This window comes from Numenius arquata, chromosome Z (assembly GCF_964106895.1).
Source record: "Numenius arquata chromosome Z, bNumArq3.hap1.1, whole genome shotgun sequence".
Taxonomy (NCBI): Eukaryota; Metazoa; Chordata; class Aves; order Charadriiformes; family Scolopacidae; genus Numenius; species Numenius arquata.
This window is the reverse complement of record NC_133616.1, coordinates 84,024,112-84,042,687: the sequence shown is the minus strand read 5'-3', so window position 1 is coordinate 84,042,687 and position 18,576 is coordinate 84,024,112. Positions and strand designations below refer to the sequence as shown.

The following is an 18,576-nucleotide window of genomic DNA, read 5'->3' as shown; positions in this document are numbered from 1 at the left end:
AGTATGGCTTATTAAATTTGTGTAGTAAGTAGGAACTGAATGAATTACTGCAGCGCTGTTTTACTCCTTAGGTACTTGGGTTCCAGTATAGCTAAGACAAAAGCCAAATGCCTTTCATAGTCTGGGCTGAATGCCTGGAAGAAAACAGTCCATATGCTTAACACAGCTATGTAACATAGCATACTCCTCGGTCTTTGTTCACAAAATGTCTAGGACTGAAAGAGATGAAGACTGAATTATACTTTCAAATCAGAAGACGTTGATCCTACCAAGCACAGGTTGAGGTGGATTAGCAAAGTAAGGCGGGCAAGACTGGAATGAGCTCACACAAGCTGTACACCGTATTTAATATCTGGGAGGGGGAGGGGAAGGGAGAAGGCAGCTTTATCCCACCATATATACAGTTCCTCCTTTTAAACAGACATTGGGAAAAAAAAGAAAGACGAACCATAAGAAAATAATTATTGGGCATAAGCCATCATTTTAGTTCAGCATGCATCGGGACAAGATTTTTAAATCTGAAACTGCCAATTCTAACCATATAAAGTTCTTAAGATAAATTAATCTTAATTTAAAGCATACCTTTATGCATACCTTTATGCTTTAGCATACCTAAAATTAAAGCATACCTTTAATATTTCTCTTGTAAAACTGTACCTCTTCGGACAAAACATAGCAGTTCTCTTTGGTGTATGAAGCCTCAACTTCTGGTTGTGTTCTAAGCTTCTTTGTCAATGTAGGGCACTTATTAAAGATTAAGTCACTAAAAACAGAGCAAAGGGGACACATCTAAAATCATTGTTTTATATTTTAAGATAATGTATATATACTTCATGCTTTTAAATGTGTACATACAGCATACTTAGATATATCCATTTCAGAGGTATTTCTGAAATGTCTTAATTAAATAATTTCTATGTCATTTAATTATAACTGTATTTAAACCATTAATAAATTTAAATTACCCACAATTAAACTTTCTTTAAAGGTAATTCTGCGAACAGTTCAACTTGTCTATGTACACTTTAAATTTAATGCTGGGAAAATAGAAGCAGATCAGTCTGCATATACACTGAGATGGAGGTTGAGGAGAAAGGGGGAACCCCAGCCCAGAGGTGTTACAGGTTTACAATGGAGCTTTCTGTCAGCTGCAGTAATTTGCAGACAACAAAACAGGTCATATAAAGTTCAAGAAATGTGTCAGGTCAGAAGCTGTCCCCCACAGCAGAATAAAACTGGTGATGTTATAGGTATTACTTACGGTAGATCAGGCAGCACTTTGACTTGGTTCTGCTTATCGCCATTTAGCATCTGTAATGCCCTTTGAGACTCAGGGCACGGCCGTTGCCCTATTTTCATTTTCTTTGCTTTCTGCATCCTCCTTGTCTCATGTATCCCCACCTCTCGCAAAGCAGGCAAATAGCAACAGACCTGTTGCAAAAGCAACATTTTCAATGACTTTGTAGACAGTAAATTAAAATGTGGGCATTTTCTTCCGCTGCACTGCATGCAATGCAGTCATCCCCCACCCACAACTTGCTGTTTTTAAAAATATGATCCCTAAATGATTACACACATAGATAAAGTCGTCTTCTGCAATCTTTCTTATGTTCTTGTAAATCACTCTTCATGCTGGCCTCAGAGGTGAGTGGGCTGTGTCTGAGCCAGAGAGTGTGAAATTCTAGACCTCTCTCTTGGTTTTTTAGTAGCTGAGGAAATTCTGATCACTTTAGCTGGACAGAAGACCGAAGTAAAGCTAATTGATTCTCGGCTACTTAATGAAAGTGTTTACAAGCTTCCTGCTCCCAACTCAGGGAGCAATTTGGTAAAGAAATACTCACTCCCCTCCTTCATCTCTTCTAAGATGAGGGGTTGGATTAAGCCCTTGAGCATTGCAAGGGCAATAAACTAGTCATCTCTTAGGTGCTCTCTCTTTTATTAGGATAGTTTTGGACACTGTAGATATTTTTTTCTTTCCAGGAATACGGAGCTTCCAACCCACCCAAACCCTCACTTTAAAAAGTCATCTAAGTTTCTGCAGTTTGGTAAAAGCACAGGAAAAACTCTAGTGAGGGAAGTCATCCATGGATTACACAATGGTTGTATCTGAAGAAAGATATTAAAGACGGTTTTGAGTATCTATCAGATCACTGTAGATTTTGCAAATAACTTGCAATGGGTGGGGGACACCTTATTTGCACCCTCAGTGTACATTTACCCCCAAAGAGTAGGGGAGCACTATTGGAACCAGTAGACCAGCCCAGCTGATAACATCCTGTATGACAAAAGCTGGCAAAACTGGACAGTAATTAATATTTACTCTATGGAATGAGAAGGGAAGAACTGTAATGCTAAGGAAACCCACAAAAAGCACACGAACCCGTTTCATGCACTACAAAAATTTACATTTAAGTAGCTGCAGAAAGTGATCAGTAGTCATAGCAATATTAAAAATAGCAATTGCTGCTGCATATGTGTTGGCAACATATGTTAAATATTAGATATATAGTTGGTTTATTTTTAAAATTCTGACAGTCTTTTGTTCGAGCTCTGTTTAAACATGATGTATTAATAAACAATGATCTTGGTTCACAATAAACTCCTGTAAAATTCAGGAAAACTTAAGGATGGAAAAAGTGTAAAGGTATAAATTTGTTTTTCTTTGACCCTCCCATAGAATTTTAGGCCATATAGAAAAAGATAGGGATTCCATATTCTGGTTAGTCCTTAGTATTAAGATTACTGAAATGAGGCTGTAAGTTAGGGCACGTGATTCCTGTGTGATCTCCCTGATTTGCCTACATCCTGCCAGCAGTCATGACTTTGAGAATTTCCTTCACAGCTTTCATCATGTATTTCTTCATCAACTATCATAATTTTTGATTTGAAGGCAGGAAAAGATTTGCAAGTAGGAAAATATTTTTTACGAGGAGAAATTAATAGGAATACACTGTGGTTCAAAATAATGAGATCTTGTATGTAACAAATGCTTGGACACAGTAGAATAATAGACTGTCACCTCTTCAAAAACCTGAAGGAAAAGATATCCCGTGAAAATCACACTATATTGGACATTTTTCTTAATTAAAATTGAATATTGCAATAAAGTATTTAAATCAGAGATTATTTTAAAAAGCTTCCACTGTGATTTTTCATGTTAACTGCATGTAAACAGATTAATCAGGTATTAAAAATTCTGTGCTGAGAAAAATCTTGTTTTGAACCCAGATCAGACATTTAAATGCAGTTGAGTCTATCTACAGGTGGGAGACAATACATTCAATGAGTATGACCTTAGACCACAAAAGAAAGATATTTTCCAAGACTTTAATGAATCCAATTACTTGCAAAACATCTAAGTATGATAGATTATTAAGGAGTAGAAGGTTTACTCACTATTTTCTGAAGAGAAAGAGGTTCTTTAGAAATAGCTATATTCCTCTGTAAACACATTTTTTTGAAAACTGCTTCTGCAACAAACATTTGAAGCCAAAGGGATGGTATGGAACAAATGAACATTTTCAATTCAGATATCGAAAAATCTGGATAAAAAGCAAAGGGAAGGAAAAGAGCCTTAAAATGAGAATATACAAACCTGTACACCTAGAGTTACCTAGAAGATAACTCTTCCAGATTTTTTTTTCTGCTGTTGCAGATTCATAAGTTATTCTCTATGAGAATTACTAAAAATACTCATATTAAAAAAAATTTTATCCATCATTTGATAAGATCAGCTTCTAAGAAAATGGTCAGCACATTTTATAAGGCAAAGCACCATTTTTTATGTGAACCTTTTTTAAAATACCCTTTAAATAAAATTTTATAAAATTACGCCTTGATTTTGAGAATTAAATTATTTACTTGGGAAGTTATGCAAGTAATCATCTTTAAAATCTGTGACACAATACAAACATAATTCATATATAAAATGTATAATACATGAACAAAGAAATGCACAAGTAATGCAGGGTGACCTATAAATTCTACATTATATCAAATAGTTCATACTGTTTTAAAAAAACCCAGTACAGACAGTGGCAGAAGAATGTATATCTATCTCAATATATAACAGGCATACATCTGTCCTACCTCTCTTTTTTTTTTTGAAAAGGAGAAATAATGACTGATTTTTCTTAGGGTGATACTTGTATTTTGATTCTAGCAAAATAATTTTGTCAAAATAGCAACTGAAACCTCTGGAAAGCAAGGTCTGCCATGAGGAAGAAAGTCTTTATTCAGGAAATATTCTGTTCTGCTAAGAAGTGCTCATACATTAATTGATCTGTAGATTCAATCAAAACAAAGCACAAGTTTTGAGAGTATAGATGTTTCCTACTCTAACAGCGACAGAATTCAGGCAAACTGTAACCGTTTTTTGGCTTTAAGTGCTGCGGACTGAACCAAGCCACAGTGCTCACCAACAGGTCAAAGAATTTTAACTCTTTATAACCAAATTGTGAATGCTCTTGGTGGAGGAGAGCACAGGAAGTATCATTTTTCATTTGTGTACAGGAAAGTAGGAAAGTGTTACAGAAACATATACCCAAGATTCTCCCTATTATATGAAAGCTAGAATATCTGTTTGAGAGGTGCCAATAGCTGCAGACACTAAAAGCTCCATTGATTTAAATATTACAAGGTTCCAATTGATTTGGTGTTCTAAAATCCAGGGCAGGTTATAATGGTTCTGATAATTTGCTTTCTATAGGACTGGAGTGGAAACATTTATCTAGGGACTAAGATTTTAGTTTAATTTTTTCAGGATAGTTCTTTTCAATTGTCCAGGTAGGAGAAGGAAGCAACACTTTAAATGAAGCCTACATATACCTATATCTAGAGAAAATGATGACTGAAACCAGGATAACCATACAGGTGTAACAGGTCAGTTACAGTTTTCCCACTATTTCCTAATTGGGAAAAAAAAAATCTTTGGTGGGAATTAAGTTTGAAAATGAAATTATAAACATTCAGTAGCTTTCCTGAGACTATTTTTTTTGGTCTTTTGAGTTCCTTGTCCCCTAGCTGCTAAAAGGACAGATATCTCAACCGACATTTCATGTTAAATGACAATGGTTCATTTGAGTTGCGACATTTCTCTTTCTCTAGCATGCTTAAGGAAGAGGAACAATAGTGATTCATGAGACTAGTTGGAATTTTCCCCCACCACCCAAATAAAGTCCATAAAGTGTAAAGATTTTGAACGAGACACTGAAATGTTTCATTTGAAGTCTGTATGTGTCCAAGAGTTCAGCGTTGCTTTTGGACTTAATTTAAGGCTGAAGTATCTTTAGCAAACAAAATCAAGGTTGTGGAGTGAAAAAATTCACCTAAGAATTGGCCTGAGCTGCGGTGTCTCCAACTGCTTATTATGATATGCTTAAAACTCTTCCTAAACTGACAAGGAAACTCCAAAGATATTTTTTTAATTCTTCACACTGTGTAGTCTTGCTTTCACATTAACACCTACTGAGATTTATTCAGAGAGATTTTAATAAGAAAGTCTGTTCTGTTTGGTCTTTGCTTGGGACAGACAGACACATACACACAATAACACAGTTTCTCACACCTGCATATGTACAGATCACACTATATAAGACTGCACAGCTGCAGCAGAAGGTAAAATATAACCTGAAAGTAAACTGAGGATTTTAGTCTGGACTTCAATGTATCTGACAGAAGACTTCAAGAGGCATTTCAAACACTCACCATCACAGGAAATGGCAATGTAGTGAGCCAAATCATCAGCTATTTGATGAAACACATTTCTGTTCATAAGCAAACTCGAGATGATCCAATATTCCACTACAGTTCCAAGAATTGCATTTAACAGACCAGCTATTTCACATGTGAAAGCCTAAATGAGGGGGGTGGAAAACAAAAAGAGTATCTATAGACCTGTACTGTATAACAAATTCACACTGATAATGTACCAGTAATAACACTAGAGAACTTCTTTAGATAAAAGCCAATTCTGCTGCCATATCACTTCTTTGATGGCTTTTCTTTTTCTGCTCAAAATCTAACTGTTGCAGCCAGGTCAACAAAACTAATACACCATTGATGCCACATCAGTTAAGACCTGTCATTGGAGAAATGGAAGTTATTGGAAAACATACTGTATAAAACCAAATGCAAAATCGGATCAAAGCTTACCAGTATCAAGTGTGATTTCTTTATAACTTAGGTTTTGTTTAACTGCAAGATTTCAAGTACTGCCTTTATGCTAGTTAACCTTGTGTTTAATTTAACGACTACAGTGATCTTATTCTCCCTGTTCTGATTCTCTTTACCTAAAGATTTCATCGCGGAATTAAAGCTCCTTTTGTGACTAACCATGTACGTCTGCGCCAAAAGGGGAAAGGATGTAAGGTGTTAGTTTCCTGCACAGAAGAAACTTTGGCGGACAGTTTGTGGGATCAGAAAACTTTCTTCTGCTACCAAAAATTCCAAAGAGACTAGCAGCTGAAAATTTAGAAAGAACACACTTACGGGCGTTAGTTTTAGCTTTGTCTTCTCTGAACCTGCACAAAATGGTCATGTGTGGATAAAAGAGCCACAGCATGATGTCTACAGGAAGCATCAAGTCAATATACAGTACTTTAACATGCTACCCAGAAAGAACCGTGAGATAGACAAATTTATTTGTTCACCCACGTGAGCACTTCGCTCCATCAGTATTGGCGGTGTAAAGCACTGCTTCTAGTGTCTGAGTTAATCTGTGCAAAGGAAAAACTGATCTCTCTACTCATCTCTACTTCAGATGTCATCTTTCTGTGACATCTAGAAGTATTTTATGCAATGATTCTGAAATAAGTGACTCCTCTGACCACACGTACAACCACAGAAAATTCAGTATTTGTCTGCGCAAATTGGAAGGGTACGTGCACCACTGTAGGAACACATGAAATTCATTTGCCCAAAGACACGCACGTAAGGCTCTACTGGAGAATCGTTAGAGCACCAGACGATATATTGTAATCTAGTGAAAGAGAATGAGTACTTCAAAATGGACAATTTTGGATAAGAGGGAAATTGAACTGAGTATGTACGTACTTATTTGTCAGCTTGAGATTTTAAAGAATTACTTAGAGGAAGCAAAATTTCTGTCTTTCGTTGTGCCCCCACAACACAGTCAATGTTTTGTCTGATAGTCCTTTGAGAACAAAATACGTTCAAGGTTGGTTTAAAATAATTTAATAGGATTCCCTCAGGAGCTGAAAAGCACCAAAGACTGAAACAGTTTGAGCTTCATCAATAAATCAGACATATGTAAGAGCAACAGAGACTGTGACACCGATGAGATTTATTATAAAAAGATTACAAAGTAGTTTGTCAAAAACCTACATAAATACTATCCCTACAGTTAACAGACTTACTTGTCATTCAAAAGAAAAGGAATAAACACAACTACAAATAAACATTGTCTGGGGAGGAAGTATAATCATGGGGATCACTGAAGGCCTTTAAGAACTGGCCAGGGAGAGTCTGTTAGGAATGTGATCTCTGAAATCGCTTCCAGACCTTCTTCCTTTCACTCTGTTCAGCTCAACTTGATTTGGCTTGCCCCTTGCTTTAGTGTATCATATTATTTTATTGTAGAGGAACTGTAAGATCTCATAATTTTAAAAAAACACCAACTGAGAACATCGATATGCCATGTCAACAACATGAAAATAATTTTTTTTTCAACTAGAATTTAAATATTTAAAAAGCTACATTACTCCCTATCTTCTGAGGATTCAGGAATAGAAACTGAAGAAATAATTTAAAACCTGTGAAATGCATTTAAATTTCCCTTAAGTATGCATTCCTCTTTTATCATTGGACCCCAAAGCAAAATACTGGGTGAATAATTTAATTCCATCAATAGTTCTTTGCAGGAAATAAATTACACAAATGCAGCAAATAAGCACAATTTTAACAGAGGTAAGTGACAGGATCAAGGACACAGGGATGTAATCTGAGGTAGATACAGGTGTAAAGCACAAGTATTTACATTCTTTTATTTCTAAATCATGAGATTCATCTATGAAGTATCTTCAAGGACAAAGGTGGGGAGTGAAAGCTGACCTTGAGGCAGCAGATTGAAATAATGACTGTTAATACTGCAAGTATTAATGAAGTTTCGCAGTCAGATATATAGCAGCATATTAAATGTGGCTGATAAACTAGTTACAACTACATTTGCTCAGCTAAGTATCTCTGCAGACCAACACAGACAAACCAGAACCTGCCAACTGGTGTAAGCTTGGTTGCCATTTTGGTAAATCAAGAGTAGTACAAACCAAGAGCTTCTCCTTAATATTTTAAAATACTGGTTCCATGCTACAAATGAGGGGGAAAAACTCTAATTTACTGAGAATATCATCTGTTCTAAAAATATTTAAATATTAACATCTTAAAAATATTTTCCTTTTCAACCGCAAAACAATAAAAACATAGTAATGAAAACACATGCAATATTAAAAAGGGAAAAGAAGCAAGCATTTCTATTTAAAATGGGAATTACTACCATGTATGACGAAACATCATTGTGCATATAAATAGCTTCTGCTATCAAACCCAAGAGGCTAAATCTTAAAAAGAAGTCTCTTCTACTGCTTTACAACTCTACTGCTGGTTCAAAGCTCCAGTTTTTCTGACGCTTAGATGATATTTTTAATTACCAAACTAACATAAAGGGAAAAATATCAGCAAAGAAAAAAAAAGTTTCAGTAACAATATTTTTGGAATATAAGAATAACGTCTTCCATAGCTGTGTTCTCAGTATATTAATCAGTGAAAAAGTAAATGCGCAGGAGCCACCTGATGCTTTTGTAGATATAGGAAAGCAATATTCAGAACATTATATGGAAACTCTTATTCCTGGATATGAAATAACAAGTTACCCACATAAATGACATGAATTGCTATTTTATTAACAAATGCAGTTTTGGATTAAGTTGGATTAAGTAAAAACACATTTAAATGAGAGTTTTTCTTTACACTGTCACTTAGATAATGGTGTGACTAGTGGTCACTGGAACACGAGCCTTCAATTAACAAAAACTGAGACTACTCAGAAACCACTGATCTTGGTTCTATCAGTTACTAGTTTGATCTTCAATCAAATTTGAATCTGATTTAATTTTAACAGTTTATTTCTTTATAAGCTGGCAAATGAGAACATGCTTTCTGTAGGTGTATTAAAAACTATTCAAGTCTCTCCCTCTTCCCCATAAATATTTTTTAAATTCCTAAAAATAATGTACTACTACAAAATGTAGTGTTTCAAATTGTGCTGGAGAAATTCTTAATAAAATTGTAGTATTACTTTTCCTTATAAAACCAAGTGTACTGGGTCTGCCTGGGATGGAGAGTTTTCTTCATAGCAGCCTGTGCCATGTTTTGAATCTTGGTTGATGACATAGGGATGTTCTGGGGGTGCGCAGGGAGCTGGGAGAGGACACAGCTGGGACAGCTGACCCAAAACGATGAAAGGGATATTCCCTGCCGTATAAACATCATGCTCAGCAATAAGAGCTGGGGAGAGGAGGAAGAAGGTGGGGATGATCAGGCTTATGGCGTTTGCCTCGCCAAGCAACCGCTACGCGTGATGGAGCCCTACTTTCCAGGACATGGCTGGACATCTGCCTGTTGATGGGAAGTGATGAACAAATTCCCTATTTTGCTTTGCTCGTGCTTCACTTATTAAACTGTCTTTACCTTGACCCTTGAGTTTTCTAGTTTTTGCCCACACGATTCTCCCCCTCGTCCCGCTGCAGGGTGGGTGAGGACTTACACACCAGCTGGGGTCAGCCCACTGCATCACACACAGCAAATTAAGTACGATCCAGTCAAACCTTTTTTCAAAACTCTCTTCCTCCTTCTTATTTTCAAGAATCAAAGCCATCTCACCGAGAAAGGCATTCAAGGGGGAAGAGGCTGTTGACTGCGTTAGCATACAAAGGTCACATCAGCACAACTGATGTCTGCCAGCTCTGCAAATGCAATTCCTACATTGCTGTTCCATTTAATGCTTTGCCAAGTCAAGTGCAGTGCTGCAGTGACAGAAGTTTCACAGTGTGGTTTAGTACACATAAAAGTTCTTATAGGAAAGCTTTTAAGTCATAGGAAAAATTTATTTGAACTTTTTTACTTTGAATTACAGAATTATTTTAGAGTTCCTTTTCATGTGGTGTTAAATGTTTGTAGTGTTATGCAGTACTCCAAAAGTGCCTAACACATACTCCCAAGTTAGTTATTGGAAGTGACAGATAGACCAGAAAGACATTTGGTTCTACAAATTTAGAACAAGCAGATTTATACCTGGTAAAGATACCTGAAACATGGAAGAAAACAAGTAAGAAATATGCAAGATGATGCAACAAAAAAAATAGAATTAATGTCTTTTTTACTCCTTTGTCAGGTTACGCAAGACAGCTTTTTTTAAAAAAAAACACAAACCACCAGTAGCATCAAGGATGAAAAGCATTTCTGATACCATTTGTGACATTGTGAAAAGCCATGCAATAGCTCGATGCTACTCAAAATGTTTTAAGAAACGCAGACGTTCCTTTGTAAATTCTAAAACTGAATCAATAGTTTTGATTCAAGAAACCTTGAGCTGGAGTTTCTGCATCATACCTATTTAAATAATATAATAAATAATAAATGTTATTTATACTAAAATCATATTCAATATTGTTTTGAAGATCTCAAGTGATGGTAAAACTTCTATGTTCTTTGGCAGCGCATTTTTAACTACAAGGATAGCGTATCAGTTTTATTTCACCAGGCTGTCACATCAGACTAACAGCGATGAGCGAGGTTGTCCAATTCCCTGTCACTAATTTTATTCTGGGACTTTTAAAATAAAGTAAATTATATCTAACACAAGAAAGCAAATGCACTTATATATGTAACTTAAGTCTTCATTCTTTCTTTTTCTTTTTTTTCTGATGTAGGTTGTAATAGGCCTGAAAAGTGATATACCCCCCTGCCCTGTATACAGAACATAATTTTGCAATAAATCAGCACTAGAAGAGAGTAAACATATACAGATATTTTCCCTCCACTCTAGTGCTGATTTGTTGCAATCTCTTTGAATCACAAAAAAAAAAAAATGATAATCTGATTCTAAAAAGCTAAAAAAAAAAAAAATTGCCCACTTTTACCACTTAGAAAAGAATGTGTTAGATATGGCCCCCCAAAAAATTAATTAAACTATTCATCTGTTTTTCCTTAAAATATTTTCACTGGAGAATTGCACAGAAGTTAGGTATATCACAATTGGCACGTTTGTTTCTTCTTACAAGCTGTGTAAGCTGGGAAACACTTATACTGTGCTATAAAACACTTAATTTCTGTGCCTATGCAGAGAGTAAGAATATTCAAATTCATTCTTTTCATTTGGGTTTCGGACTGGCCTTACATGTTTCTTGCCAATGTGTTGCCTCTTGAGCAAACAGCTTTTAAAAAAAACAAAATTTGTAACAATGACTCACACTCTTAAACTGAAGACAGGAAGGAAAATTTTGCACCCAATATGCTGTATTTAATGACATGGAAGTACTGTGGTTTTATTTATGCATCTCTAAAATAATAAAAAAAGGAGGAGGAAAGAAAATACAGATCTGCTTGCACAGTCAGGGAGGACCTGCTGCTTTGGCTTTCTTAGTGACCTTTTCAACTAGGTCATGGAATTTTAAATGGAGTCTCTGAACATATGGAAAAATCAGTATATCAGGTTTTAGTATAACAAAACTGAGAGCGCAGAAAGGGACAATGAGAAGTTTTGAATGTAAAAATACGGCATTTTGTTTTAGAGTTTATTTTTGCCAAAAAATGCAGAGGGAAAGAAAATCCAATATATAAATATGAAGTTAAAGAATAAGGCTATAAGAAAGAACACACAGAACTACAGATATTATGAGGCAACAAGCTGCTTTTTAAGTCTAGAATTCATATCTGCAGGGATATTGTACATTACAGTGCATAAGATCAAAGTGGGAAAGCAATAGGCATCTGGGTTTTGTGCTGAAAGTACAATTCTTACATAGATGTATCTAAAGAAAACAGAACCTAAACAAGAGGAAGGTCTCTATGTTTTATGTTAGGTTTTTTTCTCTCTTTTAAGTTTATTTTTTGTATATGTACTACCCTCCATCTGACACAAGTGATTATTCTGCTTATGCAAAGAATGCTTTATAAAAAAGGTATGGCTTACAGTGCTGGAACTTGTCAAAAGAAGGCACAGCAGAAAAAAGAAAATGGTGTCTACACTTAAACTGCAAATTCAACACCAGGAAACATATGAAAGCAGCCCCATTTTCCAAAGAAACTGAACGGCCACTGACACTAACTGAATGCAAGCCTGGTGCTCAGAACCTTTGAAAAGGTAGGTTGTTTAAATATAAATATAGGTATAGAAGCCTAATTTTAGGCACTTTTTTAATATCTTGACCAAGGATAAAAGGCAGCACTGTTTCAGAATGTCTTGCTTTGATAGCCCTCAAAAAAGGTAGGAGGTCTGGCTAGGTAAGATGAGTGAAGCTCTCATTATGTTTAATCTTTCTGCTTTCTTAACATAATGAAGAACTACTAGGTGTTATATTGAAAGTGGCTTTTTTCTCTGGAATACTTGATTTTCTATTGTTGTTCTGTTATTGTATTGAAAAAGTGAATGAAGTACCTATTTATTCTGTGCTTTCAACAATAATTTAAAAGAGAACGCAGAGACAGCAGTAAGTTTGTATTTTATGTGAGAATCTAGAAGTCAAAGACGTTTTACAAGGCCTCTATCTTCTGAAAAGAAAGAGGTGGTACAGAGCACACTCAGTATCTTTCAGGTCAGTGTCCTGCTGGTCAGCAGGTCACAGAACAGCAATTAAGTTGCCTTCAATTCCATTTTTGTGAAAAGACCTAGGAAAGATACCAAATGAAACTAAAGGACTTGGGAAGAAAACTGGGGCATTTATTAAAATAAAATAACACATACCTGTAGAAAACAGAAAAAAACCCTCTTAGTTTTGTTAACCACCTCCTTCCAACATTTCCTGAGTACAATCACTGTAAAATAAGATAATCACCTCTTTCATTACACCTTATTGTTTGAAAGGATGTGTTTAAGCTGGTGTCCCTAATGACTACAGTAATACCTGCTGGTAAGGGCATGTGAACATCTGAATGTAGCCAACAAGCTACTGGCGACTCGTTTCTTCTCTGCAGATCAATATGAGAATCTTATGGATCAATTCATTTCCTTTAGTGGAGCAAAAACCAGCATGCTTCACAACAAAAGGCAGCTGTAACAAGCAGCTGCGATACTTACATATAATTCCCCACAAAGGACTGAACAAAGGAACGCCTCTAAAAATATACGTTGGTCTTCATTATTTTGAAGTACAAAATTCATACTCACATTGTTTCTTCTGTTCAATTCTCGATGCGAAAGTATGACCCAGTCTGTTAGAATATTTATGTGTTTGGTAAAAAGCACCGAGGTTTCGCCTCCCAGCCAAAAGGTCTTCAGAAGAACCGTCTGTGGCATGACTTGCTGATGCTGTGAATTGGTCCCTTCAACCAAACTGTAGAAAAAGGAAGTGAAAAAAACCTAAATCTTTACGCCACTTTGATTACTATAGTTACCAGACAGAAACCTTGTCTTCTGTCAAAACACACACAGGTTTGGCAATTTTTTAAGTATGGAAAGATCAGACACAATTTCTGATGAATAATAAGTAAAATAATGATGACTATTACAGTCAGACTGAAGGAATTCTAATATTGTGCTAATATTACATAAAGTAAAGGCTGCCTTTACTATATAAAGGCAGAGCAACATCAAGACTTTTTTTATACTTCATAAACTAAGGAAAGATAATTGTCTCCCTAGCAAAAGATAGCAGTTAACTGAATTTTGAAAAAATAATCAGTATATTCAAAATGCTGCTTGTCTACCTTAAAGAATGAATACTGAAGCATTGCAAAGCTAAAAATACAACTTTACAAGCAAAATTAAATGCTTACTGAAACTTGTAATATAACGAAATAATAGGCTGGGGAAAGTTAGAGGCCTTAAAACAAGATTCGAAAAAAACCTATTGTAAAGGACAATAAACAAACTAAGAATTGAGAAATACAAAAGCAAAAGCTAAACTGCCATCTCTACAGAACAGTATCTTATTAGGGACATACAAAAATCGGGATACAACCTGCTGTAGATACAGACATGCTTGTGAAATTGTGAAAAAGTATTATCCTATAAAACCCACCTTTTTGTCAGAAACTCTACTTCAGCTTTAACTACATCAAAGAAAAACTTCAATAATGTTTTGTGAACTATCCTCTGTTCATCTCCTCTCCCTGAAACTGGGACTGCATGACAAATGGTTTTGCAATAAAGGCAAGACCTGAAAAATAAACATGGAAAAATGCATTTGTATGACAGAAATCATGGTCTATTGGTAAAAAAAGTCAGCTTTGACTTTTGACAATTTTGACAAGGAAATACCTTGCTCCCCAGCAACATTTATCATTTTAAAGCCGAATGTTCTGATTTTAAAGCTACATTTTCCAAAAAAAAAAAAATTAACATGTTTGTGACTGGGGCTTTGTGTTATTGATGAAGATTTTGCATTATACTATAAAATAAATAATTTAAGTGTGCTTAATTTTTCTGTTTCTACTTGAGGTACTATACAATTACTGATTTTAACAGAACTTCTTTAAAATCCTTAAATTACAAGGTAGTATTGTAATATTTTTCAGACACTAACATCCTATAACGCTTAGTTCATATAACAGTTCACACACACTATTTGGCAGGATTACAGTTTGTGATCAAGTTTAATGATTGCCTAACATGACGGAGATAATTTTGAAGTAAAGGGTGAACACATTTTTCTTGGCTAGAATTTTGAGTACTAGAACAACCAGGTATACAACTGCTGTGTATTCACATTCTGCCAGCGAGTGCTAAAAGATAAAATACTTTATATAAAAGACAATTTCCATTCCATGTGACATATTGCCAATAAAAACTATTAAATGCCCAATTAGAGTGATTGAAGTATAGTGATTCTATGCCCTTCAAGACTAAAGAGGCACTCACAATCATACACATTCACATATCTGTAATCACAGTTGTATCAAAGCATTTAAATCTGGTCTGGTGGGAGGTGTCCCTGCCCAGTGAAGGGCATGGAACTGGATGGACTTTAAGGTCCCTTCCAACCCAAACCATTCTGTTACTCTGTAATTCTACGACAGTAATAAGAAGAGGTTTAGTTTCTCTTCCAAATGAATGGAAGAATGAATTTCAATTGATGTAAATTACAAAAAAATGAATTCTCAAGCTGAAGTATAGATGAACTACCCAAACAGCTCCTATGTACTGAGTCTTGGATTTGTAGATGCATAGGATATAATCAGACTTCCTGAACAAGATGGTAAAGTTTATGATTAAAGTCTAAATACAATATGAAGCTTCATGTTTGGTAAGGTAAGACTGGAATTTGCTTTGTAATTACAGATATATATATGTGTGTGCATACACACACTCCACAACAGCAATAATACACAGATTATTATAATTTGTGAAAAGCTTAAAAAATAATAGAAATAATTTTTTTAAAAGGAAGGAGGACAAGAAAATGTACCTTTTTTTCCTTTCCAAAAAATCATCCTTTGCTTGTGAGCTAACACTTACTGAAACATCAACTCAAGGGTCCAAATCTCAGTTACAATTCTAGACCTTCACATACCATTAACTTGTTCTGTGAAAATGTGACTTTGATACAATAGAATTCCAATCCTCCTCCCCTGTCCCTGAGTTTGGAGTAACAAAACAACTATTGCATCCAACACCTCGTTAAACTTTCTTACCTTACCAGCATCTCTATCAAGGACCATGTACCTTTCTTACAGATAGGACACTGGAGAAGATCCAAATAATACTTTAATGTAGACGAGGACTTCCAAGGAGGATCACAATGGAGAACAAGGTACAAAGCGTGATGAAGTTTAGCATAAAATATTGCATCGGTACTTCCCTGTAATAAAATGAGAAAATAATATTGGCTCCATGCTGGCCAAAGATCCATAGTCACTAAGATTTTATATACTTTCTTTATTCCTTACAATCCCAAGTTACCAAATTTAATCAGTGAAGTAACATGCAATTTAATACATAACTACAAGCAGCAAAATTTAGAGTTTACAAAAAACAGGGAGGAAACAAGGAGAGTTTGCTCTACTGTGATATTCCAGCTGAATGTGTCACTGCTTAGAACAAACTACCTTCTGGAGTGAGCTCTCTCTCTGTGGCCTACTAGGTTAAAAAAAAAAAATAAATAAAATCACACAAGTGCTGTTTCTAAAAGCAACCAAAAGAAATTCTGGAGCAATTCTTACACAATATTTAGAGCACTACATTCATATGGCTTGTAAATAAATAATAATTTAAAAAAATCCCTAAGTATTAAATTCTTCCCTTTTCAACACATGCACATTGATGAACGCAGTGAACAGTGAATATGTCACTAAAACGCACTAAATACAACGTCAGAAGCAAAGATCACAATACTTCTATTTCTTGCTTTAATATTTATACTTCAGTCTTCATCTCTCACCAATAGGACATATTCTAGAAGAAAATGAAGAAGTTGCACAGGAGGCGTAGAGTACTTCTGACCGGCAGCAAGTTCTGTGATTACATCAGGAAATAAATACTCTTCCATTAATCCTTCAAGCATATACCACATGCCTCTGGACAGGGTAGTATTTTCAACCTAGGAATGAGGTATCTTTGTAAGTAAAAGAACAGCTTAATAAAAAAAACCCCAAAACCTTACAAGAACTAACAAGCAATCTCTAAGTAAAATGTTGGTAATATAATAAAATAGGGAGAAAATTATAAATTAAACCAGAAATATTACTTATTGCCTGATCCAATAAGCTGCTGTCATCTAGAAAGGCCTTCACTCTTACTGAACTTTTCATTGAAAAGATAGTAGGTCAGAACGTGCTTCTCTTCTTAGAAGATCTGAACACACCTACCCTTTTAAAAAACAAATGACAATTCACACACCCAATAACTTCTCTATAATTTATTCTGGAAAGGTATGCAAAGGAGTGTTAATATTTCCTAAGGTGCAGAGTACCTCCCACAGTATATGACTGGAGCAGTAAGATAATTAGTACCACTGAACAGCTAAAAAAAAATTAGAGAAAAATGTAAAGTCATGAAATCTATCATTTATGAGTACACATTATAAAACCATAAACCATGTAACTGCTTTATCTCCCTAGTTCTCCTGCTCCCACATAGCATGTCAGAGAAGCAGTTAATGCTACAGACAGCACAGGTATTGATCCAGTGGATTTCAAAGCCCTGAAGATCTTCTTAATGACACAGGGCTTCCTTCTTACTCTCTGCCGCTCATGACAGCAAAACACTTAACTTTGCAAGCTTTCAGAGGACCCAGAAGGATCTAATGGCTTTCCTGAAATGCCATACCTGCCCTGCAATTTCCCTGTTATTGTCTGTACTCTCAGCTTCCCAAACCTTTATTTCCACAGATTAATGATACAAAGGAGGAGCTAGTGAAGATCTCAGCTACATTGCTATTTACATCTTTCCTGTAGCCCAGGTTCCAGTCAAAGCCAAGACGCACAAACCAGTTGCAACCATACTGCTAACAGAAGCACAGCTTCCCTCTGCCTGACAACTTCTATTTTGTTCGACCACACAGCCTGAGGCTCTGGTAAATTCAAAGAAACTAGGATAGGGAGTCACAACTGAGAGAACAGGGTCAGGAAGATCGTTGATTACTGTACTACTTTAGTCCCCAACAACTTTATGATCTCTGCCAAAGAAACTGGCTCCTGATGTTCAATAGATAAAGCTACTCAAGACATCCTACCAATTGCTTTAAAAATAGTTTAAAATTTAAGTTAACACAGACTGTGACTGCAGTTGTGGTTTTGAGGTCGATAGAGTACGCTGCTATTAGCAAGAGACTTTCCAAAAATGTTTCAATAATAAACTAAAATCATTAGGAGCGCAGATCAAACCTGAAAAAACTTCTGAAAGAAATGGTAATCATAGTTAAATCACAGGTAAAATCTTAGTGAATGAGCTCCACCTTAGAATTAGATATTTACTTTCTCTGCAAATCTTTAATTTCTAGCAGTCCTAATGTATGCCATTGTTACATTAACAATAAATAAAGCTGCTCATCTAGACAATTTTTCTTTAATCAAGTCTTTGTGCATCTGGCGTTCGCAACTCACATTTATGTCAATTTTTGCATTCATACATGCACTATTAAAATCTTCACACTATTTCCTTTGGAAATAATGGTTGCATTCATACTTTTGTAATGTTAATTATATGCAAACAGCACATCTAAAGAGCAATCATAAACTGTTTAACGGCAGCCAAAGAACACCTTCTCTGTCGCCTGGATTTAAGATGTGTGAAGATGACTCCGTGCACTCTGTGTGTACAAGCATGTTACTGCTGGCCCTCATCTGGTGACGGGACCAGAATCTCTCTTTTTATGCTGTGATTGAAACTTGCTCCTCTTGAGA

At 35.5% G+C, this 18,576-nt stretch overlaps 1 protein-coding gene across 1 annotated transcript in view; it reads right to left on the bottom strand.

Annotated features, from left to right (window-relative positions):
• The window catches only part of SLF1 (SMC5-SMC6 complex localization factor 1), a 38,335-nt gene that overhangs the window by 5,314 nt on the left and 14,445 nt on the right, over positions 1 to 18,576 (bottom strand). Inside the window, exons 8-15 of the mRNA XM_074166406.1 lie at positions 16,614 to 16,772; positions 15,868 to 16,034; positions 14,256 to 14,393; positions 13,403 to 13,568; positions 5,707 to 5,854; positions 3,397 to 3,542; positions 1,262 to 1,431; positions 630 to 763 (exon numbers count right to left, since the gene is read on the bottom strand). Coding sequence (XP_074022507.1) covers positions 630 to 763; positions 1,262 to 1,431; positions 3,397 to 3,542; positions 5,707 to 5,854; positions 13,403 to 13,568; positions 14,256 to 14,393; positions 15,868 to 16,034; positions 16,614 to 16,772 — 1,228 coding nt within the window. The remainder of the gene's footprint in view (positions 1 to 629; positions 764 to 1,261; positions 1,432 to 3,396; positions 3,543 to 5,706; positions 5,855 to 13,402; positions 13,569 to 14,255; positions 14,394 to 15,867; positions 16,035 to 16,613; positions 16,773 to 18,576) is intronic.